This window comes from Thamnophis elegans, chromosome Z (assembly GCF_009769535.1).
Source record: "Thamnophis elegans isolate rThaEle1 chromosome Z, rThaEle1.pri, whole genome shotgun sequence".
In the NCBI taxonomy this organism is placed as follows: Eukaryota; Metazoa; Chordata; class Lepidosauria; order Squamata; family Colubridae; genus Thamnophis; species Thamnophis elegans.
The window spans coordinates 119,835,376-119,852,773 of NC_045558.1; the positions used below are offsets into that span (position 1 = coordinate 119,835,376).

Consider the following 17,398-nt stretch of genomic DNA (forward strand, 5'->3'; position numbering starts at 1 on the left):
CGGTTCCATGCTCGACTGCTCCAATGGTTTTTGCTCCCCTTCCAGAGGGCTCATACCAGTCATTCACAGATCAGGGTCCAGTTACCACCCAAGCCGTTACGGTCTCTCCGGTGGTGGACATCCTCCAAGCTACTCAGGGGATGCCTCTTCAAGGAGCCAGACCACATCGTGGTAACGGATGTGAATCTTTTCGGGTGGGGAGCCCATACCCTGGACAAAGTCGCGCAAGGTCGCTGGACAGACCAGGAATTAAGGAATAGCATCAACTGGCTAGAGCTGCGAGCCATCCGCCTAGCCCTACATGAATTCCGGAACTTGGTAACGAACAACATGTACTAGTTCTCACTGACAACGTGGCCTCCAAGGCTCATGTCAACCGCCAGGGAGGCACCCACTCCAAGTCCCTGATGATGGAAACGGAGAGACTCCACCACTGGGCAGAGAGCAGATTGCTATCAATCTGAGCAGAGCACATTTCGGGCATAACCAACACGCAAGCGGATTGGCTGAGCAGAGCTACCGTAGACCAGGCAGAGTGGCGTCTCCACCCCACTTTTTTCCAGGAACACTCTCACAGGTTCGGCCAACCCGATGTAGACCTCTTTATGCAGCCTCACAACTCCCAGCTGCCATGGTTTTACACCAGATATCGGACATCGGGGGCCCTTGGCTGGAGGGGGCTTCCTTTACACCTTCCCACTCTACCGATCATCCTGCTTGTCATTCAGAAAATCCTAGCAGAGCAAGCGGAGGTCCTCCTGATCGTGCCGATGAGGTCATGTCACCCTTGGTACGCCGACCTTGTTCATTTGTCTCACATCCTTGGAGAATCCCAGACAATCGGATCAACCTCTCCCATGGGGCTCTCATTCACCCGAACCCTCAACTGCTGCAGTTAGCTGTGTGGCATGTGTGACAACATTTTTCAGATAAGGTCATCAACATGATTCAGGCGGCACAACGCCCGTCTACGACTCACATTTATGAGGCCACCTAGCAGACCTTCTGCAGGTGGTGCCGGACAGCCAGGGCTGACCCAATCAGGGCGTCCGTACCACAGGTATTGGAGTTTCTGCAGATGGGCTTAGACAAAGGCCTGACACCCAGTACGCTTCGCCAAGTCACCGCCTTATCAACAGTGATTGGCAGTAGCCAGGGCCGTTCCCTGACACAGTACCCAAGGGTCTGTTCATTCCTGAAGGGCGCAACAAACCTCAGGGCTCCGGCTGTGCATCGCTACCCTACCTGGGACTTATCCCTGATCATCAAAGCCCTCACAACTGCACCATTCGAGCCCATTCGCACTATCAATCTCAGGTTGCAGACCCTCAAAACTGTCTTCTTGGTGGCCATTACATTGGCCAGGAGAGTGTCGGAGTTGGCAGCACTGTCAGTTCGCGCAGATCTCTGTATTTTTCACCCTAACAGAGTCATTCTGTGGTTGGACCTGTTGTATAGGCCAGCAACAGCCTGTGCTGCGCCATGATTGGCTGAGACGCAGCACAGGCTGTGATTGGTTGGTGAATTTGACAGTTAATGACAGTTGCTGTCGGGAGAGTATAAATACCATGACCGTTTGCAAGGGAATCGAATCGCTGTCATCTTATACTTAATAAAGATCTTGCTCTCTGTTCCATGGCTCCTGCGTCTTCCCTCACAATACACAAAACTGGCGACGAGAACTAAGGAACTGGCTCTGAGAACAACCTGTAACCGAAAACAAGCAACGTTTTAAAAGGCGTTTTGACCCAGTTCAACGCGCCTCATCATCTCCTCAGCTGCATCCAGAATCGCCTCAGACAATCCTGATGGCTGGCATGCCAGCTTTTGCTCCTTTTGGAGTCGGCGGAGAGTCTTGGGAAGCCTTCTTAGAAAGGTTTGAGTGTTTTTTAATCGCGAATAATAGACAAGGCTACTCGCAAGCAAGAAAGTGCGGGTTTTTCCTAACCGCATGTGGCCCTGAAATGTTTGCCACTGCCAGGTCATTTGCTGCCCCAAGGGCCGTTTACGATCTATCCTGGCAAGAATTAATGGACGATTCACTGATTTCATTAAAAAGGCCGCCTAAGTATCTGAATGGCCACTCCTTGTTCCACACAACCGAACGATGTTGGAACTGTAGATGTAGTTGAGGATTTCCGCGAAAACCTCCCCGGATGAAATTCAGCTCAACGACTTATTCCATCCACCTATACTCAAACTGGCCACTCCGCCTTTATTATAAAGCCGCTCGTTCCGCCTCCCGAAGAGCAGCCCGAGATGCCTGCTTGCCTGCGAAGCCCTGCCTGCCTCCCAATGAGCAGCCCGGGAGCCCAGGAAGGACAAAGCCGTCGCCGCTCAGAAGCCTGCGCTTGCTCCGAAACTGCGTTTCCACCACAAGCCACAATCCGCTCACAAACCGCCTCTACACCACCACAAGCCACAAACCGCCTCTCCGTCCTAAGCCGCTCGCTTGCCGCCGCTTGCCTCACCATCTACACTGCCACCGCTGGTCCCGCTGTCCTCTCCCGCTAGCCTCTTCTGCACGCAAAGACGAGCCCATAGAATCTCGATTGCAAGTCCTGGGCCGAGTTACGGGCCGCATGGATTTATTTTTGGGTTTTCCCCCACAAATAGACTCACCAGCACAGCAACAACGACGAGGCCTGGAAGCATGCGCAGAACGCATGCGCAGAACTGGGGGGGGGGAAGGAGAGTGTTGAATATGCAAATGGAGTGTTGAATATGCAAATGGAGTGTTGAATATGCAAATAACTGGGGGGAAGGAGTGTTGTATAGGCCAGCAACAGCCTGTGCTGCGCCATGATTGGCTGAGACGCAGCACAGGCTGTGATTGGTTGGTGAATTTGACAGTTAATGACAGTTGCTGTCGAGAGAGTATAAATACCATGACCGTTTGCAAGGGAATCGAATCGCTGTCATCTTGTACTTAATAAAGATCTTGCTCTCTGTTCCATGGCTCCTGCGTCTTCCCTCACAATGCACAAAACTGGCGACGAGGACTAGGGAACTGGCTCTGAGAACAACCTGTAACCGAAAACAAGCAACGTTTTAAAAGGCGTTTTGACCCAGTTCAACGCGCCTCATCATCTCCTCAGCTGCATCCAGAATCGCCTCAGACAATCCTGATGGCCGGCATGCCAGCTTTTGCTCCTTTTGGAGTCGGCGGAGAGTCTTGGGAAGCCTTCTTAGAAAGGTTCGAGTGTTTTTTAATTGCAAATAATAGACAAGACTACTCGCAAGCAAGAAAGTGCGGGTTTTTCCTAACCACATGTGGCCCTGAAATGTTTGCCACTGCCAGGTCATTTGCTGCCCCAAGGGCCGTTTACGATCTATCCTGGCAAGAATTAACGGACGATTCACTGATTTCATTAAAAAGGCCGCCTAAGTATCTGAATGGCCACTCCTTGTTCCACACAACCGAACGATGTTGGAACTGTAGATGTAGTTGAGGATTTCCGCGAAAACCTCCCCGGATGAAATTCAGCTCAACGATTTATTCCATCCACCTATACTCAAACTGGCCACTCCGCCTTTATTATAAAGCCGCTCGTTCCGCCTCCCGAAGAGCAGCCCGAGACGCCTGCTTGCCTGCGAAGCCCTGCCTGCCTCCCAATGAGCAGCCTGGGAGCCCAGGAAGGACAAAGCCGTCGCCGCTCAGAAGCCTGCGCTTGCTCCGAAACTGCGTTTCCACCACAAGCCACAATCCGCTCACAAACCGCCTCTACACCACCACAAGCCACAAACCGCCTCTCCGTCCTAAGCCACTCGCTTGCCGCCGCTTGCCTCACCATCTACACTGCCGCCACTGGCCCCACTGTCCTCTCCCGCTAGCCTCTTCCGCACGCAAAGACGAGCCCATAGAATCTCGATTGCAAGTCCTGGGCCGAGTTACGGGCCGCATGGATTTATTTTTGGGTTTTCCCCCACAAATAGACTCACCAGCACAGCAACAACGACGAGGCCTGGAAGCATCCGCAGAATGCATGCGCAGAACTGGGGGGGGGGGGAAGGAGAGTGTTGTATATGCAAATGGAGTGTTGAATATGCAAATGGAGTGTTGAATATGCAAATAACTGGGGGGAAGGAGTGTTGTATAGGCCAGCAACAGCCTGTGCTGCGCCATGATTGGCTGAGACGCAGGACAGGCTGTGATTGGTTGGTGAATTTGACAGTTAATGACAGTTGCTGTCGGGAGAGTATAAATACCATGACCGTTTGCAAGGGAATCGAATCGCTGTCATCTTGTACTTAATAAAGATCTTGCTCTCTGTTCCATGGCTCCTGCGTCTTCCCTCACAAAAGGACCCAGCTTTCCTTCCGAAAATTAACACGGCTCCACAGGGATGTTCCTGGAGCTGAGCTGCTCAGACTGGTGGCGCCACAAAAACGTGTGAAGCAGAGGCTTGTAAAGGGCGCTGCTGAGCCACGTCTGCGGCCTGGTCGACTTAGGTGCCCATTGAGGATATTTGTAGGGCGGCCACCTGGGCTTCGCCCTCTCCTTTCATCAGGCAGTTCCAGCTGGACGCTTACACTTCGGCTGAGGCCTCTTTCGGTAGTATGGTACTACAGGGAGTGCAGGACACTTGAGGGGCACAGGCCCATTGATTCCTTCCCATGGACACTAGCTTTGGTATGTCCCATCAGTGACTCCTCCCACAGGTTACTTTGGAGAATGTCAGAACTACATTTCTCAAAGTCCTGTGGGATGAGTCGCTTCCCACCCTAATTAGAGCACCTTGCTAGTGTATAGGGTCCTGAGCCAGGTTTTAATGGTTGTTGGGTCAGTTGGGATTCTGGGGTTGGGGTGTTGTCTTTCCTTTACTCTTCCTTCCCACATTCTTCCTTGCAGCACTGACCTTCGATTAAACTGGAGCTATTCAGAGGAAGTAGAGGGGAGTGGCCTCAACTTTAACCTGTCTGTGGGCAGATTGGATGTGAGAATAACCTATCAGTGACTCATCCCACATGAGAAATGCAGTTCCGGTAAGACCAACTGACTTTCTATGGACAGCAGACATGTTCAACCTGAGACATTTCTGATACTATTAACTGAGAACCACCACTACCTGATAGGAACTACTTGGAGTTTACTTCAACTTTTTTTAGAACATTATATTCTAAAGCACCGTGCATCCACATAACATATTAAGATGGCCAAGAATACCTTTATTTTAAAATATAATTTTTATTAAACATTATTACCTTTAAAAAACAGAAAGAAAAATATAACAACATAAGAAAGACAAATCATACATAACAATATAAAGTAAATATACAGCCTTTTGTATCGGCATTCATTAGTTATACATTTCTTTTTTTTTTTAAGCGTAAAACATACAGATACAAATACCGTTTTAAACATACAACACCCACCCCCCACCCCCCCGCGGTGACAGTCATTCACAGCCCAACTTTTTCTTTCCTTCCTCATTGTTAGGTCTCTAAGCCACATCTTCTCATTGCAAAGTTCAGGGATCTATTACAATACCCATGTTAACTTTCCCCATTTTAAGTCCCTGCTGTTCTCCTTGTCGCCCACATATACCATAGGTTCCAGCTAAGATAATGTTCCGTTTCTCCTTTGTCCCGCAGCCAACCCGTCATTCTGTCCATTTCTGCACATTCATAGATCTTTTTAATTATAGCATCTTCCGACGATATGGTAGTGGATTTCCAAAATTGTGCATAAGTTATTCTTGCGGCCACAATTATATGTAGGCTCAAATGCCATATTGAACTGCTTATGTTTTCTGGTTTAATGCTTAGTAGAAGGTTCTCGGGTCTCCATTCCATGTTTGCCCACCTCTTTTAACCATTTTTTAATCATTTTCCAATATTTCATGGCCTCAGTACAGGACCACCAAATATGGTAGAATGTGCCATCCTTTCTTCCACATTTCCAACACAATGGAGATAACCCAGGGAACATCTTGGCTATCCTCGTTGGGGGGAAGTGCCACCTATAAACCATCTTGTATATGTTTTCTTTGAATGCTGTAGATGTTGTAAGTTTAATGGTCTTACTCCATAGATCCCACCATTTGCCCATTTCAATTTCATAGCCAAGGTTTCTCTGCCATGCTATTAGAAGGCTTTTGTCCATCTCTTCATTAGCATCTTGGCAGGTCAAAAATTGGTAAATCTTCGATAACATTTTCTTGTCTCCACCAAACAGGATCTTATCTAGCCCCTGAGGGTTTGGGTAGATCCCAAAACGTGCCTTATCACTTTTAAACCTGTTTCTAACCTGTAAATATTCCCACCATTCCAAATTTCTGCCCTGTTGTTCTAATTCCATCTTTGTTTTCATGTTGCCATCTTCTGTCATGTTGTCTTTATATGTTACATTTCTTGTTCAATTAAATACACTCAGATGCGTTAAGGCCTCTAATGGTGCCAACCAGCACGGAATACCTTTATAGCTGCTATGCATAAATGTAATGATTATGGTCTTTAAGTTAGGACCACTTATTCAGTGACCAAAGTTACAACGGTACCTAACAAGGGATACCTACAACTGGCCCTCCCACGGTGAGGCTGTTGCAGTGTCTGTGGTCATGTGATCAAGATTAGACACTTGGTAACCACCTTTCAACTATGATCGCTGCAGCATCCTACAGTCAATCAGAATTTTCAACTTTCCCTGCCAGTTTCCCAAAAGCAGAGCCAATATGGAAACTGGCAGGTGGTTGCAGGTCACTCCCACAGCTGTTTCGCCTGCCCATGCTTCATAGTGCCTGCCCACAGTACCCATCCATGCTTTGTAGTGCCCATATGCCAACCAAAGCCTTGCTGACATGGAACTGTTTGCTTCTTCCCACGTAGCAATCAGATGGGTCTTCACTTAATCTGCTTGATGTTGAGGTCATGATGACACTAGAGACTGGTAAATTACTGTTGCAATTATATGAGACCACACTTTCAACAGCATCACTTAGCAACCAAAATTCCAATCCCCAATTGCCATAATTCAGACTAATGTCAACATAACAAACTTCCTCAACCCAGATGTATTGAGACTATAACTCCAAGCATCCCCAGTACTTTTACGCATGGTATCTGAGAATTCTGGGAACTCTGGAACAGAACTCCCCAATCTTTCCGGCTATGCAGAACATCAAGGGGGGGGGGGAGGAGAGGGGATGGATCCACAACAGCAGCTGGCAAGTGCACATCCATTTGTATCAGTGGTAGGCATTTGCGCCTGCAAATGGAGCATGCACATACCTGCTCACCTAACTGGGCCTGTGTGTGCACATCACTTCCATGGTCTGGTTCTGAAAATCTCACAACCCAGTAGTGAGCCGTGGCACGGGGGGTGGGTGGATTTGGGGACCCCTGCTCTGGAAGACAAAGAAGAGGCGACAGTCCAAGCATACTGAATTTTTGTTTTACCAACACAAATAGTTTGTTGTGAAAGCGACTGCCTGTGACAGTTCCTTCATTGGGGCTGAAAGGTGAAAACGGAAGCAGTATGCTTCGTCCCATAATTGGGTAGGTCAGGCTGTCCTGACAAAAAACAGTCCAAGCACATCCTAACAATTCCAGACATCACCACTGTTGAAAATGCCAATCCTAGGATCCAAGCCTTTTCTCCCTGTTCTCACTGCATCCCACTCCATTGTAGGGATGTATATGCTACAGTCCCTTCTTGTTCCACTGAACAGAGCAGGACGGTCTTCTTGACGTTGGTGCCAAGGCGTCCAGCACTGATGATGTCATAGAGAGAGATGGGGGTATCTTTGGAAAAACAGAGCGCGATGTAATGGGCATGGAACCTCATGGGATCGCCTATGAAGAGGAGAGAGAAGAGTTAGCAAAGTGGTAAGGCTGGTCTCAGCATGGCGTCAACATCTGCTCATTAGGTAGTACGAAAGAAAACCTGTTTTATGTACTTCTCATCAATAGAAAAATTAAAAATTGTTCTTAATAGCCATTTGCCCTGCCAGAAAATTGCTGGAACAGTTTATTGAGGACTTCTTTATAGTCTGCATGCGCAAACTCATTCTTAAAAAACTTTGGGATAGGTGCAGTTAAATAGGCAACAAATAATATCCAGAGATAGTTAAATTAATGAAAAAAGAGGCATATATTCCTTAATACATGAGCTTTGGGGAATCATCTATTATAAATGCCTTTATTTGACAATCTTGTCTGCTAGATTATAAAGTCTCATATATCTGGAGAATACCAAATTCAGGAAGATGGATTGCAGCAGTTTTGAGGGAGGCTATTTCACTCCATGTTTGTGAAGTCCCCATTCCCACTCCAATATCCTTTTTACTTTTCCTGCCTGTACAACTCACATATAGTATGACAGTAACATTGTAATAAGCTATCACGTGGTTGTCTTAGCTTGTTAGAATAGAATAACAGAGTTGGAAGGGACCTTGCAAGTCTTCTAGTCCAACCCCCTGCCTAGACAGGAAACCTTATACCATTTCAGACAAATGGCTATCCCACATCTTCTTAAAGACTTCCAGTGTTGGGACATTCACAACTTCTGGAGGCAAATTATTCCACTGATTAATTATTCTAACGGTCAGGAAATTTCTCCTCAGTTCTAAGTTGCTTCTCTCCTTGATTAGTTTCCACCCACTGCTTCTTATTCAGGTGCTTTGGAGAATAGTTTGACTCCCTCTTCTTTGTGGCAACCCCTGAACAGTGCTATCATGTCTCCCCTAGTTCTTATTTTCATTAAACTAGACATACCCAGTTCCTGCAACCGTTCCTCATATGTTTAGTCTCCAGTCCCCTAGTCATCTTTGTTGCTCTTCTCTGCACTCTTTCTAGAGTCTCAAAATCTTTTTTACATTGCAGCAACCAAAACTGGATGCAGTATTCCAAGTGTGGCCTTACTAAAGCATTATAAAGTGGTATCAACACTTCACGTGATCTTGATTCTATCCCTGTGTTTATGCAGCCTAGAACTGTATTGGCTTTTTTGGTAGCTGCTGCACACTGCTGGCTCATATTTAAGTGATTGTCCACTAGGACACCAAGATCCCTCTCATAGTTACTACTATTGAGCAAGGTACCATCTATTCTATACCTGTGCATTTTGTTTTTCTTGCCTAAATGTAGAACCTTACTTTTTTCCACCATTGAATTTCATTTTGTTAGATAGTGCCCAATGTTCAAGTTTGTCAAGATCTTTCTATAGCTTAAGCCTATCTTAAGCCTGTACTGGTTTATAATCCCTATGTGCTACAATCATTGATTTATAGCATCAAATATGGGGTAAGCCCAGGGTAGCGTGGCTTCACACTTAGGCCACAGACAACAATGAAGGGACACATTTACCTATATTTGCTTTCACTTCCTCACAGATATAAATTTTAAGTCATCATTCTTCACTTGAAGAGGCTCCCTCAGCAGACTCAATACAGGTAGTCCTCAACTTACAACCACAATTGAGCCCAAAATGTATGTTGCTAAGTGAGACATTTGTTAAGCGAGTCTTGCCCCATTTTATGACTTTTCTCACCACATTTGTTAAGTGAATCACTGCATTTGTTAAATTAGTAATACAGTTAAGTGAATCTGGCTTCCCCATTGACTTTGGTCAGAAGGTTGCAGAAGGTGATCACATGACCCCAAGACACTGCAACCGTCATAAATGTGAGTCAGTCTTCAAGCATCCGAATGTAAATCACATCACCACAGGGATGCTGCAATGATCGTAAGTGTGAAAAACAGTCATAAGTCACTTTTTTCAGTGCCGTTGTAACTTTGGTCACTAAGCGAACTGTTGTAAGCCAAGGACCACCTGTACTGTTCCCACACACAAACATTCTTGTAAAATCTCTGAGAAAACTGCCTTCACCTGGATAAACGAGGAAGTCACCTCCAAATTTGCTCCCAGTTGTGACATAATAACCTCGTTCCCAAAGGTCCCGGAAAATGAGGTAGCGCATTTCATGAAGCTCTTGTCCAGCATAAGGCCAGAGCTGGGAGGCCACATGCCAGTCTACTGTTTCTTCTTGAGTTATCTGACTCCGTGCAGTGGGGAGTTGGATCACCATTGATTCTCGGGGAAATACAAAACAGGAACCAGACTCTGCAGGCTCTGCAAGGAGATCTAGGAAGGGAAGAAGAGGTGATCTAATTTTTCTTTTGAATGTCTTCAGTAAACGAACAGTTTCCTGCCCAGATACAATAGGCTAAAAAACCAACCCCCACCTCTCTTCAGGATACAGCTGCTGAACCAAAGTCCCTCAAATTTCTACAATTACATTTTTCTCTGTATGCAGGTAGTCCTCAACATACAACCAGTTGGTTAGCAACCATTCAAAGCTCTGACAAGACCTACCTGGGGAGATATTTACAACTTGGATTCAAAGTTCCAATGGATGCCTGTCACATGGCCCCATTTTGAATGCTCAGCAACAGCGTCTCAAGATCATGTGACTCCATTTTATGACAGTTTTGCCAAGAAGTGACGTTTACTTCCAGTTTTCAGCAAAACTGTGTCCACAGCAAGTTATTGCTAAATGATCCTGGTGTTTGTTTAATGATCACAGCTTCTTGCTTAATGACCACCACAAAAAAAATCACATTACAACTGTGATGGGCAGTCTCTGTTATGGTTGTAACTAGTGGATTACCTACATCAGGAATGTCAAACTCGATTTCGTTGAGGGCCGCATCAGGATTGTGTTTGACTTCAGGAGGCCGGGGTGGATGGAGTGGCCAGCTCGACATTGCTCGTGTCGGGAGTTCCTGGGGTGGCCCGAGTACTCTGTCAGAGAAAACGGAGCAGCCCTCCCAAGCTCCACTTTCACTGGCAGAGACACCACGGCCTAGTCTTTCGCTGTTCCAGGGCAGTCCCACAGGCAAGATCTAAGCACCTCATGGGCAGGATCCAGCCTGTGGGCCTTGGGTGACACCCCTGATCTACGTAGTGTAGGTTTTTTCAATCAAATATTGAAAAATAATAATTCGTTACTTTTGCCATAAATTAAATTCCACTTTGTATGCCCTGCTGTCTGTCACTGTAAATTCAAGGCTAGCAATGGTGACATCACATAGGAGAAAGCATGGACAGAACTGCAGAGCAGGAGGTTCTATGGTATTATTAGTAGTAAATATCAACAGCTAAATTTAATGTTGGATCTACTGCTGCAATGGGTTAAAAAAATGCTCCTGGGTGTGGATATTATAGCTCATAGTGCTACCGTGTTTCCCCCAAAATAAGATCCAGTATTATATTTTGGGGGGCTCCAAAATAAGCACTAGCGCTTATTTTCAGGGAAACACAGTTTCAGGGTGATCAATCCAGCTGGGCACCCAACCCCCTGCCACATGCACGAGAGACAGCAAACATGCAGGGACTGACGGATCAGCTGCAGCCTGCTGGTCCCTTAGCACACTCTGGGACTGCACAGCCCACACAGCACAGGTGAGTTGATTCTCTGTCCAAGCAGCAGAGGCAGAAGCATGGGGGAGGCAGGCCATCAGGACACACGCAGGAACATGGGAAAGCCGAGAGACGCCTCCGTCTACTGGTTGAACTGGGAACTCCCTGTGCTGCATGGGCTGTGACTACTGCCAAACACCGACAACCCACATGCACTTGCCACCTCCTGGCCACACCTCACCATCTGCTGGCCACACCCACCACCTTCATTAGGGCTTATTTTTGGGGTAGGTGCACGCTTAAAAATGAGGCCTTTTTTGGGGAGGAAGCACAGTAAGAGCTGTCAACCTCAGGAAGGTAGTTTGGGGACAGAAACATGTAGACACTTCAAACAGAATCCTTGGGATACCATAGTCTGCAGGATCCAATACTGGACTACTGCAATGTGCTCTACATGGGGCAGCCCTTGAAGAGCATTCGGAGACTTCAGCTTGTCCAGAATGCAGCCGTGCGAGCGATTGTGGGTGCACCTCGGTACACCCACGTTACACCTATCCTCCGCGAGCTGCACTGGCTGCCTATTGGTCTTCGGATTCGCTTCAAGGTGCTAGTCGTCACTTATAAAGCCCTTCATGGTATTGGACCTGGGTACTTGAGAGACCGCCTGCTGCCAATTACCTCCAATAGACCGATTAGATCCCACAGATTAGGCCTCCTCCAAATTCCATCCACTGGCCAATGCTGACTGGCGACCACCTGGAGGAGGGCCTTCTCTGTGGCTGCTCCGGCCCTCTGGAATGAGCTCCCTGTGGAGATTCGGACCCTCACCACCCTCCAGGCTTTCCGCAAAGCCCTTAAAACCTGGCTGTTCCGACAGGCCTGGGGCTGATGAGTTCCTGTCCCCGCTCGAATGGTGTGTCTGTTGAGTTGTTTTTAAAATTGTGGTATTGTTTGTCTATGTTTTTTTTCCCTCCCTATTTGTATCCCCTATCCCCCCCCCCCCCCCCCGACTTGGGTTGTGAGCTGCCCTGAATCCCTTCTGGGAAAAGGGCGACATAGAAATATAAAATTCAATTCAATTCAGTATAGTTTGGTCACCTTCTCTTTAGCAGGGTATGCTAGAGGATAGACACTCTGCTAGAGAGATTTCCCTGAGGATGGGCTCCACCACGAGTCCAAAAGCTTGAAGACGAAACCTCTGATCCCGGTGACCGACCCAGATTGGATCCTGCAACATTATCCTGGGACATGTATATTCTCTTCCATTTGTGACATCCTAACTCTGCTTAAGCACTTCCTTCGTTTAACAATGAAAAAATGACTCAGGATTGGTCCAACCTGTCCAATGGTTTCAGGGTTTCTAAACTCCAAATGAAAAATAGTAATAACCAAATGTACACACTGTCTCACCTCCTCCTTTCCGTTGCCGTTTCTTTGCTCGGCCCTGGCTTATATGGTCTGCAAGGGACTCCATCATGGTTTTCTTCTGTTCTGCAGAGAGCCTCAGCTGCTCCTGGTAGTTCTCCTCTAGCTCTTTCTCGTAGGCATTCACTTTCTCTGAGAATAAGGCGTCCTGAGACACAAAGCAGCAAGCTCAATATACATAAGCAATCTTCCAGTCAGGTTGGCCATTCTGGTTAGGAATACTGGAAGGGGACATGATTACCATATTTTTTGGAGTATAAGAAGCACCTTTTCCCCCCTAAAAGAGCATGGAAATGTTGGCGCGTCTTATACACCAAATACAGCCATTTTGGGCCAATGGAAGCCCTGCCCCCGCATCACATTTTTGTGAAAAATGGGTGAAAAACAAGCCATTTTTCACCAAAACACAGGTTTTTTTTACCTTCCCCCATCTTCTAGAAGCACTCTGCCGACTTCAGTCGGGCTGTGGGGAGGGAAAAATGCCCCCGTTTTGGTGAAAAACATGGGCATTTTTGCCTTACCCCAACCCTGCTGAAGCCTGCAGAGTGCTCCTGGGGGGGCAGGGAAGACAAAAACTTTTTCTTATTTACCTCGTCGAAATCGTGGTGCATCTTATACACTGGTGCATCTTATAGTCCGAAAAATACGGTAGATCTAAAGTTGCGCAGTAGTTAAGAGTGCAGTACTGTAGCCTACTTCAGCTGACTGCTAGCAGCAGTTCAATCTCACCAACTCAAGATTGACTCAGCCTTCCATCCTTCCGAGGTGGGTAAAATAGGACCCAGATTGTTGGAGGCAATAGCCTGACTCTGCAAACCGCTTAGAGAGAGCTGTAAAGCACTGTAAAGCGTATATAAGTCTAGTGCTATTGCTATTGATAAACATCATTCCTTTCTCTGAGCTCCAGAATAATCCAAGTTAGAGCTCTAACTTGCAACTCTTATATGCAGCAAAATGAGGTACCTCTTTATACACCTTCTGCATCATACATGGAAACATCCATTGCCAACTGAAAAGTAACATAAAAGCAAAAGGATCTACTGAAATTGCTTTGGAATTTTTACTACCTTCTTTTTTTCACAAAATTTTGGATAGCTCCCATTGGCAGCTAGAAATTATACACATCCTTTGGTCTTTAACTCTGCTGCACAAATAGGAAGAAATATAGTTTCTTAGGAAGAGAAACTATAAAACATAAACTGATGTCAACTTCTTGGCTATTCCAATTGTAATGTCTGAGCTTATTTTACTTTACTGCACAGCTGGGGAGGAAGGGGAAGAAAAAGGATAAATGGGTGTTGAAAAAATACCAATACTACATCATAAATTTGTTGCTGGAAGAAATTACAAGTAATCTTTGATTTACAACATTTCTTTAGTGAGAGTTTGAAGTTACAACAGCACTGAAAAAAGTGACTTATAACTAGTTCTCAGACTTGTGACTGTCAAGAGAGTCCCAAGGTCATGTGGTTAAAATTTGAGCGCTTGCCAATTGGCATGTATTAATGACAGTTGTGGCATCCTGGGGTGTGTGATCACCATTTCTGACCTTCTTTTAACAAGCAAAAGTCAAAGGGAAATGCCAAACTTACTGATTGACTGTATGATTCACTTAATAACTGCAGTGATTCATTTAACAACTATGGCAAAAAAATAAATCATAAAATCAGGTGCAACTCACTTAACAACCACCTTGCTTAGCAATGGCCTAAATTGCTGTTGTAAGTCAAAGCCCACTTGCAGAGGAATGTCTCAAAACATTGTAGACCAAGGGTGTCAATGTTCTGGCTGAGGCTTCCCAAGAGCATGAAGCAAACTTCTGGCTCTGACAAAAAACCCTTTTATTAATTGGCTGTGAATTCTGCTCATTTACATCCAGCAAAGTCTTTCAAGGAAGGATTTACAGTCACAGACCTTATCTGGCTTGGAGAGATGCCAAGCCGATCTCTGCAAAACTTGGCAAGGAGTCTCGGAGAGTCATGAAGCAATTAAGCAAACTAATTGTCTCCTGCAAACTCCACTCCCCTTTCCCTCCTCTTTTATTTCCTCTGGGAGGGGCGATTCATCGTCCACCTGTGGCCTTACTCCCAAGCCGAGCCCTGTTCTTTAGCTGTTTTCTTCGTCCGGCAACTCTGCACATGCACACACTGGGAACAGGCTCCAGCTGTTTGTCTGCCTCACTGATGTCTGACTCTGAAGGCAGCTGATAACTGGCATATGGCCCTGGCCTCCTCTCTGCCTCCGACACAGAGCCCTCATCAGAGCTTTCCCCAGACTCCAGGACTGGCCCATGTTCCTCCCCAACCTCCTCACTGTCCGAATCTGCTCCCAGTTCTGCTGGCCCCTAGAAGGTCACAACAGTCAAACTCAAGGCCCAGGGGCTAGATCTGGCCCTGGAAACAGCGAAGGATCAGTCCATGGTGCTTCTGCCAGCAAAAACAGAACTTGGGAGGGCTGCGTGCGGCTATTCCAAGCTCCATTTTTGCTGGCAGAAGGTTGCAGGAGGCCACTGCAGCCTAAAACATCTCGGAGCCCGTTTTTCCTGGCAGAGCGCTTAAGTCACCACAGGCACCCCTGACGTGAGTGAGGTCAGCTGACTATGCCCCCCCCGCATACGTCCTCCCCATGAGGTCAAACCCAACCCTGATGCAGCCCTCAATGAAGTTGAGTTTGATACCCCTGTTGTAGGCTATTGATCTCTGCCCTTTGCAGAGTTTGGGAACAAGTTAGCTTATCCTTCACTTTTAAATCAAAAGTTAAAGATGGCTTAAATCATTACCTGGTTCTTCCCATGGCCAAGGGACTGAGATGTTGGGCTCCTAACCAGGATTGCCAAACCCTTGTCCAATAACAGCCGAGCCTCTTCAGGGAGCAATTCCAAGGGCAGCCCAAGCCTCACGTTCTGCCGTGGCTTCCGAGGCAATGCGCCCACCAGCACGCCGACAATGCAATGTTCCTCTCGGATCCGCCGCACATCTGCGTAGTTCCACACAAATGCCTTTCCTTCCAAGAGGTGGATTCGGATCATGCCTGAGCCTGCAACATCAGAAGAGGACCGAAGTAAAAAGCTATTCAGGTATGGAAGGTGGAAGGTTCAGCAATTCATGGGGATTTCCCAGTAAGCTTTACAACCAGATGATGATTTTTTTTTTTAACACAGACAAGAACTTTATTATAGCTTTAGACACCCTGTCTCCCTCCAAAAATCTAACCCACACAAAATGCATGAGATTGAGATAAAAATACCTCCCCAGTTCCTGTAAGAGAACATTGGAGCCTCCCGTCCCAGCTCAACCCTAAATTCAGCTATTTTATGGATGACTACATGTCCTTTATTATACAGGTAACCCTTGACTTACAATCACACCTGAGCTCAAAATTTCTGTTGCTAAGACAGTAGCTAAGTCAATTTTGTATCATTTTACAACCATTCGCAGTTAAGTGAATAACTTCAGTTGCTAAATTAGTAACATGGTTGCTAAGTGAATCTCACTTCCCCATTGACTTTGCTTGTCAGAAGATCACAAAAGGCGATCATATGATCCCCCCAGGGCATTGTAACCGTCATAACTGAATTTTGATCATGTGACCATGGGAATGCTGCAATGGTTGTAAGTGTGAAAAACAATCCCGTCACTTTTTTCAGTGACTTAGAATAGTTACTAAACAAATAATTGTTAAGTTGAAGTCCTTTATTTTCGACCTTTCACTTTTACTATACAAGTGGTACTACTTCATACACACTCTTACAGCAGCAATCCTGTTTGATACTTGCTTCTAGTAATTTTACAGCTTCTTATGCTTTATTTGTATCCCACTTTTATTTATTTGTTAAAATGAACATACCCAATACTCCTTCCTCCTCCTATTTCCCCCCACAACAACCCTGTGAGGTGGGCTGGGCTGAGAGTGATTGGCCCAAAGTCATCCAGCTGACTTTCGTGCCTAAGGCAGAACTAGAACTCTCGGTTTGTAACTGGATGCCTTAACCTCTAAACCAAGTTCGCTCCCAGTTCAAATGTTTTTATTACTAAACATACATTTTGTAAAGTTTTCTTGTTGGTTTTGCTCCTGAATTTTCCTTTGAAAAGCAAAGTTATAAAAGAAGCCCCCCGCCCTCTTTATGCACCTCTTTCAGTTTTGCCCCTTTTTCTTTCCCCAAGAAAAAGACGCTCACCGTCGCTAGGCTCTCCTCTCCCTTCCCTTTATTGCGCTGGCACAAGCTTCCCGCGTCCGCGCAGACCGCGCAACCTGGTCCTCTCCGACCCCCAACCCGCACCACGCGGAGCTAAAGAAATCCTCCAATCACCTTTTTGAAAGCCACCGGCCGAGGGGATGGAAAGACGCTTCCCCGAACCAATAACGCAATGCAAGCAAAGGCCCCAGGCTGGTTTCTAGAGGCAAAGTAGGGAGCGGACCAAAAAGGGAACTGAGCGGGGGGAAGGGTGAGAAAGAGAGAAGAAGAGGAAAAAAAACCACAGACACGCTCGCTTCCAGACACGCTCGCTGCAGAGACAAGCAAGAGAGAAGCGGCGCTCGCCGATCCTTTTGCAAAGCAAAGGAAGCAATTGCGAGAGAGACAGGAAGCCAGGAGGCGAGCGGGAGATCCCC

At 46.6% G+C, this 17,398-nt stretch overlaps 1 protein-coding gene across 2 annotated transcripts; it reads right to left on the reverse strand.

The window, feature by feature from the left end:
- Positions 1–7,371: 7,371 nt before the first annotated feature.
- Positions 7,372–17,368, reverse strand: TSEN34 (tRNA splicing endonuclease subunit 34). Of its 2 annotated transcripts, none has more exons than XM_032235426.1 (5): positions 17,097–17,368; positions 15,567–15,823; positions 12,773–12,935; positions 9,830–10,084; positions 7,372–7,794 (listed from the first exon to the last, which is right to left on the reverse strand). In XM_032235426.1, the coding sequence occupies exons 2-5, from the start codon at positions 15,813–15,815 to the stop codon at positions 7,607–7,609; spliced, it is 855 nt and encodes a 284-aa protein (XP_032091317.1). In that variant the 5' UTR covers positions 15,816–15,823; positions 17,097–17,368; the 3' UTR covers positions 7,372–7,606. The 2 variants fall into 2 exon arrangements, with proteins under 2 accessions (XP_032091317.1, XP_032091318.1); XM_032235427.1 differs by having other exon boundaries at positions 16,965–17,348.
- Between the last annotated feature and the right edge of the window lie 30 nt (positions 17,369–17,398).

What these genes read in the sequence shown, in the direction of transcription:
- TSEN34 (XM_032235426.1), bottom strand. Translation starts at nt 15,815, where the DNA reads ATGATCCGAATCCACCTCTTGGAAGGAAAGGCATTTGTGTGGAACTAC. An exon ending in TTGGCCATGGGAAGAACCAG is followed by an intron (nt 12,936 to 15,566) that starts GTAATGATTTAA and finishes TTTGTGTCTCAG; the next exon opens with GACGCCTTATTCTCAGAGAA. An exon ending in ACGGCAACGGAAAGGAGGAG is followed by an intron (nt 10,085 to 12,772) that starts GTGAGACAGTGT and finishes TTCCCTTCCTAG; the next exon opens with ATCTCCTTGCAGAGCCTGCA.